The sequence below is a fragment of the Molothrus aeneus genome, unplaced genomic scaffold (assembly GCF_037042795.1).
Source record: "Molothrus aeneus isolate 106 unplaced genomic scaffold, BPBGC_Maene_1.0 scaffold_34, whole genome shotgun sequence".
In the NCBI taxonomy this organism is placed as follows: Eukaryota; Metazoa; Chordata; class Aves; order Passeriformes; family Icteridae; genus Molothrus; species Molothrus aeneus.
The window spans coordinates 1,199,172-1,212,640 of NW_027099005.1; the positions used below are offsets into that span (position 1 = coordinate 1,199,172).

Sequence of the window (13,469 nt, forward strand, 5' to 3'; positions counted from 1 at the left end):
GCTGCCCAAGTTGGCTCTGGCAGGGCTGTCTTGCAGCTGCTGCCCATGCCTGTGCCCTGTGCAGCCCAGGCTGTCCTACGGTGTCCCTGCCCTGCGCCTGTGTCCCTGCAGGCTGTCGGCATCCCCCGCCTGCCCCACCTGGCTGGGCCCTTCCTTTGCTGACAGCTCTGCCTCCTGCCTGCCTCTGCCTGCCCACACAGAGCCTTGGCCTGGCCCAGGCTCCTTCTGGGGGATGTGTTGCACCACAGCCTTGCCCTGAGAGGGAAATTCCTTTCTCTTTGTGTCCTGTCTGGCCCTCCCTATCTGCCCTTTGCATTAATTCTTTCTTTCTCTGTCTGTTCTCTACTATGTCAAAAGGATCCACCATCTCTGAAACCACCCTTCAATCCCTCCCAGGCCTCTCCTCTGCTGTCCTCAGTCTCCACCCCACTGAGTACAGAGCCCCTTTGTCCCTATATTGTGCTCATGTGCTTGAGGCCTCCAATACCCACATTGGAAATCTCTGGGTCCTCTCCAAGGTGTTGGCAAATGAAAACATTCTGCTCATAGTCTAAGAAAATCACCTCAGGACAAGACCAGTCAGACCTGTGTGTCCTGGCTGCTTTTGCCATGGAGCAATCCTTGGATAGATAGATAGATAGATAGATTATTTTAGGCCAAATTCCAGATTTGCCCATGGGCACTTTGATGTGAACAACGATTCTTTTCCATTGGAAGGAAAGCAGAGGCCCAGTGTTTCCGGGGCAGATGAGCAGCAGCCACCAAGGACCAAGGCAAGCCAGACCTTTATGGAATTGCAGCTTGTGGCTGAGAGAATTCCTTGGATACACAGAATTTGGGAGGTAGAATAGAAGTTTTGGCCACTGGTCCCTTGATGAAAAGGCTGTTTCTTTTCCATCTGAAGGAAAGCAGAGAGCCCCAGGGTTTGATGGTAGATGAGAAGCAGCCCTTGGGAGGCCAAGCCAGCCAAACCCGTCTCTCCTGGCAGCTTTTGGTTGGGAGCTATCCTTGGATATATGGAATGTAGGGGCTAAATCTCAAATTTGGCCACGGCCCTGGGACAAGACTGTTCTATTTCCATTGGAAGGAAGGCAGAGAGCCCCAGTGTTTCAGGGGTAGATGACAGGTGGCCATCAGAGCCCACAACACCAGCCAGAGCTGGCCGGTTTTGTCTGGGAGAAACCCTTCGTATAGTGAACATTTTAGGAAGAGTAGCAATTTTGGCCGTGGAGGAATAAGAAGATTCTTTACCATAGGAAGGAAAGCACAGAGCCCCAGTGCTTCAGGGGCTGATGAACTGCAGGCACCAGAGACCAAGGCCAGCCAGACCTGTCTGTAATGGCAGCTTTTGTGTAGGAGCCATCACTGGATATAGGACTTTTGGAGGAGGAATCCCAATTTCAGCCATGAGCACCTGGAGAAGAAGGATGGTTCTTTTCCCTTAGGATGGAAAGGGCAGAGCCCCAGTGTTTCAGGGCAGAATAGAGGCAACCACCAGAAGCGAAGGCCAGCTAGACCTGTCTGTACTGGGAGATCTTGTCTAGGAGAAAAAACCCTTGTATGTAGGAATTTTGGAGGACCAGTACCAGTTTTGGCCACGGGTGCCTGTGCCGGAGGGATTGTTCTTTTCCATAGGAAGGAAAGCACAGAGCCCCAGTGTTTGAAGGCAGGTGAGACCCAGCTCTCAGGAAGACAAGGTCAGCCAGACTTGTTGGTAATGGCAGCCTTTGTCCGGGAGCAATCCCTGGATATGAGGAATTTTGGAGGGGGAATTCTGTTTTAGCCATGGATGCATGAATGAGAAGGGCAGTTCTTTTCCATTTGAAGGAAAGGCCAGAGCCCCAGGGTTTCAGGGGTACATGAGAAGAGACCCTCGACATGCCAAGGGCAGTTGGACCAGTCAGGCCAAGCCAACCAGACCTGTTCCCTGTTCCCTTGGATCCATGGGGCCCTGCAGGGTCACAGTGGTGGTGTCATATTGGATCCTTGGTTCCATGAGGCCCAGATGTGTCACATTGGCCTCTTGTTTCCATGGGGCTCCAGAGTGTCACAATGGTCCCTTGCTTCCATGAGGCCTTGCAGTGTCACAGGGGTCTCCCTGGTGCCACAGTGTCACAATGGACCCTTGGTTCCATGGGGACTCACAATGTCAGAAGGGTCTCCTTGGTTCCATGAGGCCCTGCAGATCCCCTGGATTCAACGAGGCCTCCAAGCATCATGATGGACTCCAGGATCCCATGAGGCCCCAAAATGTCCCAATGGACCTTTGGTTCCATGGGGTCCTGCACTGTTCCATGGATCCTTAGTTCCATGGGGCCCTGGAGTGTCACAATGGACTCCTTGGTTCCATGGTGCCACACAGTGTGACAGCTGCCCCTTGGCCTGCCAAGACTCCATAGTGTCACAATGGTTCATTGCTTCCATGAGGCCTTGCAGTGTCACAATGGCCCATTGGTTCCATGGGGCCTGTAGTGTCACCATGATCCCATAAGGCCTTGCAGTGTCACAACAGAGCATTGGTTTCACGGAGCCCCACAGTGTCACTATGGTCACCTTGGCTGCACAAGGCTCTGAAATATCACAATGGCCCTTTGCTTCCACAAGGCCTCCAAGTGTAAAAATGGCCTCCATGGTTCCATGAGGCCCTGCCGTGTCACAATGGACCTTTGGTTCCATGATGCCCAGAGTGTCACAATGGTATCCTTGGTTCCACGGTGTCAGAATGGACCCTTCATCCCATGGACACCCACAGTGTTCACTGCAGTCCCCTTGATTCCACCAGGCCCGGCCATGCTCTAATGGCCCCTTGGTTCCAGGGGGTCCCAAAGTGTCAGAACAGTCTCCATTGCTCCATGAGCCCCGCAATGTCACTGTGCTCCCCTTGGTTGCACAGCGTCCCACAGTGGAACAATGGACTCCTGGTTCCATGGGGTTCCTCAGTCCCAATGGTCTCCTTGGATCCGCAGTGTCACAGTGGCCCCTTGGCTCCATGTTGCCACGCTGTGTCACAATGGCTCATGGTTCCATGAGGCCACACAGTTTAACAAGGGATGCTTTGTTCCTTGAGGCCTTGCTGTGTCACAATGGACTTCTGGTTCCAGGAGCTCTCACACTGCCCACAGCAGTCTCCTTGGTTCTGCAGTGTCACCATGGACCCTTTGTTCCATGAGGCTCTGCAGTAGAACACGGTCACCTTGGTTCTGTGAGGTTCAGTAGTGTCACAATGGACCCATGGTTCCACCAGGCCTTGCTGTGTCACAATGGCCCCGTGGTTCCAAGAGGTTTCTCAGGGTCACAATGGTCTCCTTGGATCTGCAGTATCACAATGGACCATTGGTTCAATGTGCCAAAATGGATTTTGGTTCCATGGGTGTCCTGGGTTGACTATATGATGCTTTTATCCCCAGTCGTCTCGTCCTGTTATGCTGAATAATAAGTTTTGCACCTTTAAAACTTGTTGCAAAGAGCAAAGGAGAGAGAGAAGTGCACAGTTTTTTTTCCAGACACTGCTCTCACTCCTCCACATTCCTGCTCCTAGACTGTGTAGTCTGCAAATAAACCGACAGCGAGAGAGAGCTCTTTTTTATCTTTAGTTAGTTTAGCTAGCTGAAGCAAAGAAGTTCCCTGGACTGTGTTTTTTCCCCTTTTCTTTAGACCTCTTGAAACCTGCTCTAAACTGAACACCCAGCAGAGCACCAGCAGCTGCACCAGTAGCCCACCAGGCAGGGCCTGGGCCGTGGCATTTCCAGCACTGGAGGGACTGATCAGAGACTAAATGAGCTGAACTGCAACCCGGGCAAGGGACTTTCTCAGTTTGTCATCTCTTTTAGAGCAGCAAAAAGTTTTATTAATCAATATTGTTTAAGTTTTATTGTTTAATAAACATTTTTTTTCCACTCTTCTTGAAAAAAGTATTTTCTCCCGGACTGGCTGGAGGGAAGAGCCGATTAAATTTACTTTCCTACTAGAGCCCCTTGAGAGATTGACTCCCAAATTTGCTCTAAACCAAAGCAATGGGGTTCTGCTGTTTCACAATGGACCTTTTGTTCCATGAGTTTGAAATTAAACTGTCCTTGGAAAAACTGGGGAGGACTGGGACATACTGGGGAACACTGGGAATGCTGTGGGAGACACTGGGACATACTGGGAGTGATACTGGGGAGGACTGGGATAACCTGGGGACACGGGGAATGCTGAGGGGGAATCTGGGTGGACTGGGATGGACTGTGGGGATACACTGGGACATACTGGGAGCGATACTGAGGGATACTGGGTCAAACTGGGGATAGTGGGGACATTGCAGAGAAGACTGGGGACACTGGGGCATCCTGTGGATGACATTGGTGGGGAACTGGAAGGGACTGGGCATAGACTCAGGGGTATTCAGAGGGACTGGGGTGTACTGGGGTTGTACTGGTCTGTACTGAGGATGAACTGGCCTGTAATGGGAGGGACTGGAGAAAGGTGAATTTGCTGTTCCCACCTCCACCGCATCCCATTTGCTGAGTCTCACGCCAATCACTTCCAGCAGCCTATCACGGCCGGAGATAGGGGTCCTGGGGGTGGTGCCTAGGATGGACGCCATCTTTAATTTTTGACTACAACTCCTGTTATGCCACGCGGCCCCATTGAGCCCCATTGCAGCTGGGACTACAATGCCCGTCACGCCCCGCGCTCCACAGAACCCCGGGATCCGCCCCCATCTGTCCCATAAGTGTCCCCCAGACCCTCCAGGATCCCTCAGTTCCCTCTCAGCGCACATTCGGGACCCCCCAAAAGCGTCCCCGGATCCCCAGAGTGCTCCCAACCCCACAGATGCCCGGCACAGCCACTTCTGGGAATTCATCTCCTCTCATCCCCTACGGCCCCAGAGCCCCTCAGAACACAGTCCCGCGCCTAAAACTCCTGCCCTGACCCGCGCCCTAAAGAACCTGGTTAGAGCTCTCCGAAGTCCCGCCAAGGGCTCCCCAACCGTTTACGTTCCCCTCCCGAGGACCTCAAGTCGCGGCTCGGAGGCAAAAGTGTCCCCCAAGAGCCTTCCTGGACCCCCAAACATCGCGTTTCTACCACTTCCGGGACTACAGCTCCCATCATGCTCCACGGCGCATGTCCAGCGCTGTTCCAGCCGGGACTTCATCTCCCGTCATGCCCCGCGCCCCTCCGAGAGCCATTGCAGCTGCGCCCAGAACTCCCGTGATGCTCCGCGGCCCTGGTAAACCGTATTAGACCCGCGCCTACAACTCCCATCAGCCCCCGCGCCCCAGAGAGCCCCGTTCGAGTCCCCCCAAGGGCCCGCCCGGACCCCGCAGGGCCCCAAATTCCCCTCCCTGACGTCCAAGGGCCCCCCTGGACCCCCAAATGCTGCCCCGGACCCCGAACTGTCCCTCAGAATCCCTGAGTGCCCCTCCAAGTGCCCACCCGGCTCCCCCAAGTGTCCTCCAGACCCTCAAGTTCTCTCTGAATTCCCTCCCCAGACCCAAAACTGCCCCAAATGTGCCCCAGAAATGTCTCCACGGCCCCCAAAGTGCCCCCTCCTTGACCCTATCGAAGAAAAAGATGATAAAAATGGCACCAAAATACTTCAAATATTATTAGTTAGCGTTATGAATAAGAAGCTTGACTAGGCCAACATTCAAGCAGCAATCAATTTATTATTTAATATGGTAAAGTATGAGCAATACAGCGCTGGGTACAGTGGGGGAAGTTTTCCCTCCAACTGCACACAGATAATTGAGGGTTACAGGTATTTGTAGGGGTACCCATCATTTTTTTCAGCAGTTTCTATTTCCAATTTTTTACTCATCAGCAATTTTTATTCCAAATTATTCCATCACAATTCTATACACTATTGTGATCTTAGTTTCTCAGGATGTATCTCAAAAGGAGGATCCCAGATGGTGGCGGGATCATCTTTCTTCTTTCAGTTTCCGAAAGAAGAAAGACGAATCCCATCTGGTGGAGTCCAGCTCCCCAGATGTGGGTCCACCTTTTAATTGCAGAGAATATAAATCTAACAACAGTGATGTCCAGCTTCCCTTTGGTCGAAACCATAAATCCTTGAGGTGATGTTCATCTTCCTTTCTCAAGCTGTTTTTCTCTGCTTCCATAAGGCGTGAGATAAGCATATTTCCTTTATATATATTCCAAAGCTATAGTTTCAAGGATACAAGTAATATTCTAAAATTATACTTCAAAAGGTTATTATTGCAGACTCTTTGTGGATTAACTGCAAGCAAAAAGCAACATCCTTAACACCTTAATTCCAATGCTCCAAAATCAACCAGGGTTAATTGCAAACAAAAGATAGGTTCAAAGGCCTTTTTCCATGCTTAATTTTCCTCAGTTATTATTAGAATTCAGAGCTCTCCCATTGTCGGGGTCCACACATTTCGCATTCACAAATACACACGTCACCTGTTTGTACCTGACACGAAACACAGCTTTGTATTTCACACCACCTCTCTGGTCAACCTATTCCCAGGCCCGAACACCTGAACAGTGAATTTTTTTTTTTCTAAAATCTAACCTGAATTTCCTCTCAAGGTGAGGCCACTTCCTCTGGTTCTCAGTGCAGACCCAGCAGAAGAGAACAGCCCCCCCCCAGTGCACTCTCCTGTCAGGGAGTTGGAGAGAGCGGTGAGGTCCCTCCTGAGCCTCTTCTCCAGACTGAACAAACCCAGCTCCCTCAGCTACTCCTCATGGGCCATGTTTTCTAGAGCCTTTGTGAGCCTTGCTGCCCTTCTCTGGCCGCACTCAGCCCCTCAATGTCCTTTTTCCCAAGGGGCCCAGAGCTGGACACAGCACTCGAGGTGTGGCCTCAGCAGTGCCCAGCACAGAGGGGCAGGCGCTGCCTGCTCCTGCTGCCCACACTGCTGCTGATCCAGGCCAGGTGCCATTGGCCTCTTGCCCCCTTGGGCACACTTTGGCTCACCCTGAGGCGGCTGGTGACCTGCAGGATGTGCCACTTGGCCTTGTGGAACCTCACGCCTTTGTCCTCGGCCCATTGATCGAGTCTGTCCAAGTCTCACTGCAGAGCCTTCCTGTCCTCCAGCAGATCCACACTCCCACCCAACTGGGCATCTGCAAATTTACTGAGGGTGCTCTCAATGCCCACCTCCAGATCATCAATAAAGATGTTAACCAGGACCAGCCCCAAAACGGAGCACTGGAGAACACATTTCAATGCAGCTCAGGTTGCATGGTCTGCAGTTGGAGGCTGCAATGCCCCCACAACAGAAAGAGCTGCCATCCCTTGGCATTGGCCACACACACAGGTGCAGGAAAAAAACCTTTTACTAGGGGAATATGGCTGACAGAACTGAGCTCTCAGGCACACCCTCCCTTTCCCTAATGACCCTGAACTCAAGAAAAGGGATTTCACCTCCCAGCTCTTTGCACCATTGGATCCTCACACCATCCGAGCTCCACCAGCCTCTCTGATCCTTTTGCACCTTCTCCCCACTCAAGCTGATGAGCAGCTTTGATAAGAAAAAATGCAGTTCTGCTGCCAAAAAGGTGAGCCAATTTGCAAATGCAACTTACCCTGCCAAACACAGCTACTGCCTTTTTCTTTCAGAGGTGAGTCATCAGAAGGAATGAAAATATGTTGCATTTTAAACCAAAGAGGAAAAGAAACGAAAGCACTCACAGAGGATTTGGTAAAGCCAGGAGACGCCAGTGTGGCTTATCCTGTTGGCTGCTCAGTTATTGCAGCCCTTTGCTACTTTACTATTTGTCTTGTTTGGAGATTGTGCTCAGATCATTCAGTTATGGGTGCAGGAGACATTTAAAAAATCATAGCTGATTGCAAAATAATACAACTTAGGAAAATTTAAATAGATTGTGAAGTATTTACATCAGGGTGATGGCAGTTACCACACAGAGACCAAAATAAGCCCTTTTAACAAAACTTCATTTCTATCCTTGTTCCTCAAGCCCTACTATCCATTTCTTTGGCTGATGTAGTATAACGTCAAAATACTCTTCAATATCTTGTATTGTTCATGCTTTGCAACACTTCTGTTGTGTTTCCTAAAAGCTCTGGGTATTTTTTGTTTGAAAAAAAGATCTATTATTTTGGTAGCAACTTTGCAGTTCTGTGTTTCCTTTTGGTACTCAGCTGAAGAAATAAAGAAAAAAAACAGAGCAGAAAAAATTGCAGAGGTGGATAGTAGATCACAAGGAGCAAAGGTACAGGAGATGAGTACCTTACTACTGCCACTGCTTAAGAGCATCTCTCACAAAAAGCAGACTGGCTACACTGTCCCAACTCCATCATTTCAACTCTCCGTGACTTGTTTCTTGCTTTGCAAAGCTGAGCTGATCCATTTTTACCTAATATGAATAACAACTAGTCATACACACTTACAGTTCTCTTGTATTACTGCAACAGCACTAGGTCCCCTTTGAATTTTTTAGGGCAATTGTAATGCCATCCCTGAATTTAAACAGGTTCAAGATATTATTTGTAGCTTATTCTTGAAGGTAATTTGTAGCAAAAGTCAAAAAATTATTGCAGATGGTCAGCAACTGGACTGTTATGTGTATGGGACGCACACGATGATTTAAGTACTGCTTCATTCTGTGTGACTCCAGGCTTTGAGAAAGAGTAATCCCACTTGGCATTTGGGCTCCCTTTGGTCTCAGGAATTATGGATCCAGAGTAACTTGTTAGAAGCTTGTGAAAAAATGTCCTGAAGTTTACAGCAGAGCTGAAGTGTACAGAAGGATGAGAATTCAATGAATAATTCAATGAATACTAAGTTTGAAAAGCATATCCAGTTATCCTACTGGCTATGTCCAGTTACTATCCACTGTTACAGTACAGTGCACAATATCACCAGGAAAATTGTGAATGCCATCTTCAGACCGATCGATTAACACATTTTATTTTTGATCAAAGTTATTTCTACAAATTACCAAGCTGTTTTGCCTTTTTGAGGCTCTTGCTTTTTTCGTGTTAAGTATTTACATGTATAACACAGATGGCTCCTCTGTCTTGGTTTGGAAAGACAGGTGTTTGCTAAGGAAGGCGGGAGCCTTTCATGAAATGGAAAAATGTAAATCCCTTCCTTCTGAATTGTCATGAATTTTAAATTAAGGGGGGCTCTCAGGTAAAAATCAAGAATAACAGTTCCTTATTAGGGAAGAAAATAAAAAGATAAAATAAACAATGCAGTAAACCAAAACAGCACTGACAGAGTCAGAATACAGCCTGACACCCTGTGGGTCAGGGTGTTGGTAGCAGTCCAATTGGAATTGTGGCTGCAGCCCTCCTGGAGTGTCAGGTGTGGTTCTGTTGGAGCAGGGATCCTGTAGAAAGGTGTAGTCTTCTTCTGAAGATCCAGTGGAAGAGGCAGCTGCTGTTCCTCTGGGAAATCCAGAGGAGAAGCTGTGCTGGTGTTCCAGAATTTCAAGATTATATCTCGGTAGGAATGCTTGGCTCCTCCCTCTGGGCGGAGCATCTCCCAATGGGATGCTGTAGTTCTTATCAGCCATGCAGTGACATTCAATAGCCCATTATCAGCAGATGTCTCCCCTGGAGGGAGGATTGGCTGTGGAAGAGATAAGGAAAACTGCCCAATTAACAGAAGACAACTGGCATACAGGTGGCAAATAGAATCCATACTGCTTGGCAATCTAGTATATCCTGAATCTGATCAAGGAACCGAAAAGGAGCTTTTAGATTTTCTAAGCTGAGGTCTCACTTGCCTGTTTCTGAAGCTGCAGTCCAAGAGCAGTGACAGAAAGGTTGCTGCTCTGGGAGCATGCTTCTAGCTTGAATTTAGGCCTGAAGGCATTGTACCAATTTACAGCTCTTACAAGAGCTCTGTCACTGCACAGAATTTCCATAGGCATTACAACACAAAGAACTCCCTTTCCCCCCACAAGCTCTTGATGCAGCTTTCTGTACCACCCTGGTTATGTCCTCGGTGAGGGGCCTTTCTGCAAAATGAGAAGGATACTCTTTAGCATAATTGTGTTTTCTGTGGAGTGTTTTATCATAGTCTATTAATATTCCCTTTTCCTCAGTTCCATAGCTACTTACTACTTTCTAACTCATTGATTTTAATCAATGGAGGAGGGCTGTTCCAAGATTATGGAACAGATCACCTTGAGTGCCATCACAGGGCACCCACAGGATGGCCCCCAGGGATCAGAGCCAGCCAGCGTGGATTTCAATGTCTGCACTGATGATCTGCATGAGGGGACTGAGTCCAGCATCAGCAAATCTGCAGATGACACCAAGCTGGGTGTGAGTGTGGATCTGCTGGAGGCTAGGAGGGCTCTGCAGAGGGACCTGGACACGCTGGATCCAGGGCCCAAATCCAACAAGGTGAGGTTGAACAAGACCAAGTGCTGGCTCCTGCACTTTGGCCACAACAACCCCTGCAGTGCTACAGGCTGGGGACAGAGTGGCTGGAGAGCGGCCAGGCAGAAAGGGACCTGGGGGCACTGATGGACAGCAGGCTGGACATGAGGCAGCAGTGTGCCCAGGTGGGCAAGAAGGCCAATGGCTCCTGGCCTGGATCAGGAATGGTGTGGCCAGCAGGAGCAGGGCAGGGATTCTTGCCCCTGCACTCGGCACTGGTGAGGCCACAGCTCGAGTGCTGTGTCCAGGTCTGGGCCCCCAATTTAGGAAAGCCATGGGGGGGCTGGAGCGTGTCCAGAGAAGGGCAACAAGGCTGGGGAGGGGTCTGGAACACAAGTCCTGTGAGGAGTGGCTGAGGGAGCTGGGGTTGTTTATCCTGGAGAAGAGGAGGCTCGGGGAGACAAGGTGGTGTCAGGGCTCAGGTTGGACTTGATGATCTCCAAGGTCTTTTCCAACCTTGCTTATTCTGTGATTCTCTGGAACCACCCTTGGAGCAGTCACAGGAGGAGCCCTGGGCCTCCTCTTCAGAAGCTCCAGCAGCCCAGGTCCCTCAGCTTCTCCTGGCAGCCCCAAAGCCCATCCTGTCAGTCCTGCAGAGCCTCTGCAGCCCCTCCTCACTGCCCAGAACAGGGAGCCCCAGAGCCAGACACAGCAGCCCAGATGTGCCCCCCTGGCCTGGGGTGCCTCTGGCAAGGGAGCAGCAGCAGGCACTGCAGGAGCCTGCAGACAATTCCTGCAGCACTTGTAGGATGATCCTGCTGCCCAAGGGATGTTCCCATGGGGCCAAGTCAGGAACTGCAATGGGGAGTGGGGCCAGAGAGGAAAGGGCAAACAGGGATGGGCTGTTTGCAGGGGAGGGGACAGTGATGGGCAATAGGAAGAAATCTGGATCAGGAAAGAGGAAAGAAAGCAAAGGTGAAGCCAAGGAAATGCTCAGGGCAGTTTGGGGGTGGCTGCCAGGCAGCCCTGGCTCTGAGCAACAGCGTCTGCAGAGGCACAGGAAACTCCCAGCTGATGGGAACAAACTTTCTGGCTGACTGCAGAGGCCAGGACAAAGCTGAGTGGTTTCCCTGGTGTCCCGCAGGCCTTGCTGGCCCCAGGGGCTGATGGCATTTGTGCTCCCTCAGGTTCATGTCCCCACAGCAACAGCATGGGGGTGCTGCCCCTGCTGTGTGCAATGCAAACAGGGGCTGCTGAGCCAGTGCTGCCGTGTCTGTGCCTGCAAGGATGGGGCACCTGTGTGAGCTGGGGGAGAGGCCAGGGCTGCAGAGGGGGGATGTTGTTGGCAGCTGCATGAGGAGGCTCTGGGACGCTGCCCTGGGCTGTGCAGCGCACTGGGGATGGATCAGCCCCTGCTCTGCTGCTCCTTCCCGTCTGCCCCAGGGCCCTTGCAGAGCCCCAGCCATGCTGTTTGCCCCCAGCCTGCCCACGGCCAGCCTGGGGCTGCTCGCGGGGCTTTTCTGTGCTGAGCATTGGCCTGGCCGTGTTCTTGAGAGAGCCTGGCAAGGAGCCTGGAGCCCCCAGGCCCTGGGCTGAGGCGTCAGTGCTGCCCCAGCAGTGCCCATGGCCTGTCCCTGCTACAGCCCCGGCACTGCCACCCCCAGGGCTGTGCCTGGCCCCGAGAGCACTCAGGCCCTGCAGCAACACCAGGGCCACCAGGGCAGCGGGGCAGGGCCACGGCAGCAGCACTGGCAACACCAAGTGCTGCTGCTGCTGCTGGGCACAGCTGCTGGGCCAGCCCTGATCTGCCCCAGCTCTGCACACAGACATTGCTGCTGCAGCTCCAGAGAAGGCAACAAAAGGGGGATCTCCAGTGAAAACTGTGCTGGGAGATCCTTTAGTTCATTTAAAGCCACTGAGAGCAAAACTCCTCATTGACACAGTCTGGGCCCTTAGAATAATATGGAGATAAACAAAATGAGAAATGGCAAAACCAGTAGCATTTACTTTGGACCATATTAAAAAGAAAACAAAGGAATGAAAAGAACAAACCTCCAGATCCAAGTACTATCAAAGATGACTTTTATTATGAGCGACTTGGAGAAATTTGCAAGTGGCTTAATGTTTCTGAAAGCATCCAGTCGTCATTTTGCACACTGCAGCCTTGAGCTCCTGGTTCCTCAGGCTGTAAATGAGGGGGTTCAGAGCCGGAGGCACCACCGAGTACAGAACTGACACTGCCAGATCCAGGGATGGGGAGGAGATGGAGGGGGGCTTCAGGTGAGCAAACATGATGGTGCTGAGGAACAGGGAGACCACGGCCAGGTGAGGGAGGCAGGTGGAAAAGGCTTTGTGCCGTCCCTGCTCACAGGGGATCCTCAGCACGGCCCTGATGATCTGCACATAGGAGAAAAAAATGAACACAAAACAGCCAAAAGCTATAGAGACAGTGAAAACAGAAACCTTAAGTTCCCTGAGGTAGGATTTGGAGCAGGAGAGCTTGAGGATCTGGGGGATATCACAGAAGAACTGTCCTAGGGCATTGCCATGGCACAGGGGCAGGGAAAATGTATTGGCTGTGTGCAGCAGAGCATTGAGAAAGGCACTGGCCCAGGCAGCTGCTGCCATGTGGGCACAAGCTCTGCTGCCCAGGAGGGTCCCGTAGTGCAGGGGTTTGCAGATGGACACGTAGCGGTCGTAGCACATGATGGTCAGGAGGAAATACTCTGCTGAAATGAAAAAGGCAAACAGAAACACCTGAGCAGCACATCCTGAGTAGGAGATGGTGCTGGTGTGCCAGAGGGAATTGTGCATGGCTTTGGGGACAGTGGTGCAGATGGAGCCCAGGTCGCTGAGGGCCAGGTTGAGCAGGAAGAAGAACATGGGCGTGTGCAGGTGGTGGCCGCAGGCTACGGCGCTGATGATGAGGCCGTTGCCCAGGAGGGCAGCCAGGGAGATGCCCAGCAAGAGGCAGAAGTGCAGGAGCTGCAGCTGCCGCGTGTCTGCCAATGCCAGCAGGAGGAAGTGCCTGATGGAGCTGCTGTTGGACATTTGCTGGGGCTGCACATTTCAACCTAGAGAAGGAAAGAATACAGGGATATCTAGGGGACATTTCTCACAGAAAAGTCAAAGCCCTTTCTTACAGACCCTTTCCTCC

The 13,469-nt window shown here is 51.3% G+C and overlaps 1 protein-coding gene across 1 annotated transcript; it reads right to left on the reverse strand.

Moving 5' to 3' along the window:
* Positions 1–12,430: 12,430 nt before the first annotated feature.
* Positions 12,431–13,363, reverse strand: LOC136570433 (olfactory receptor 14J1-like). Its single transcript, XM_066570908.1, has one exon. The coding sequence runs from the start codon at positions 13,361–13,363 to the stop codon at positions 12,431–12,433; it is 933 nt and encodes a 310-aa protein (XP_066427005.1).
* Positions 13,364–13,469: the final 106 nt, after the last annotated feature.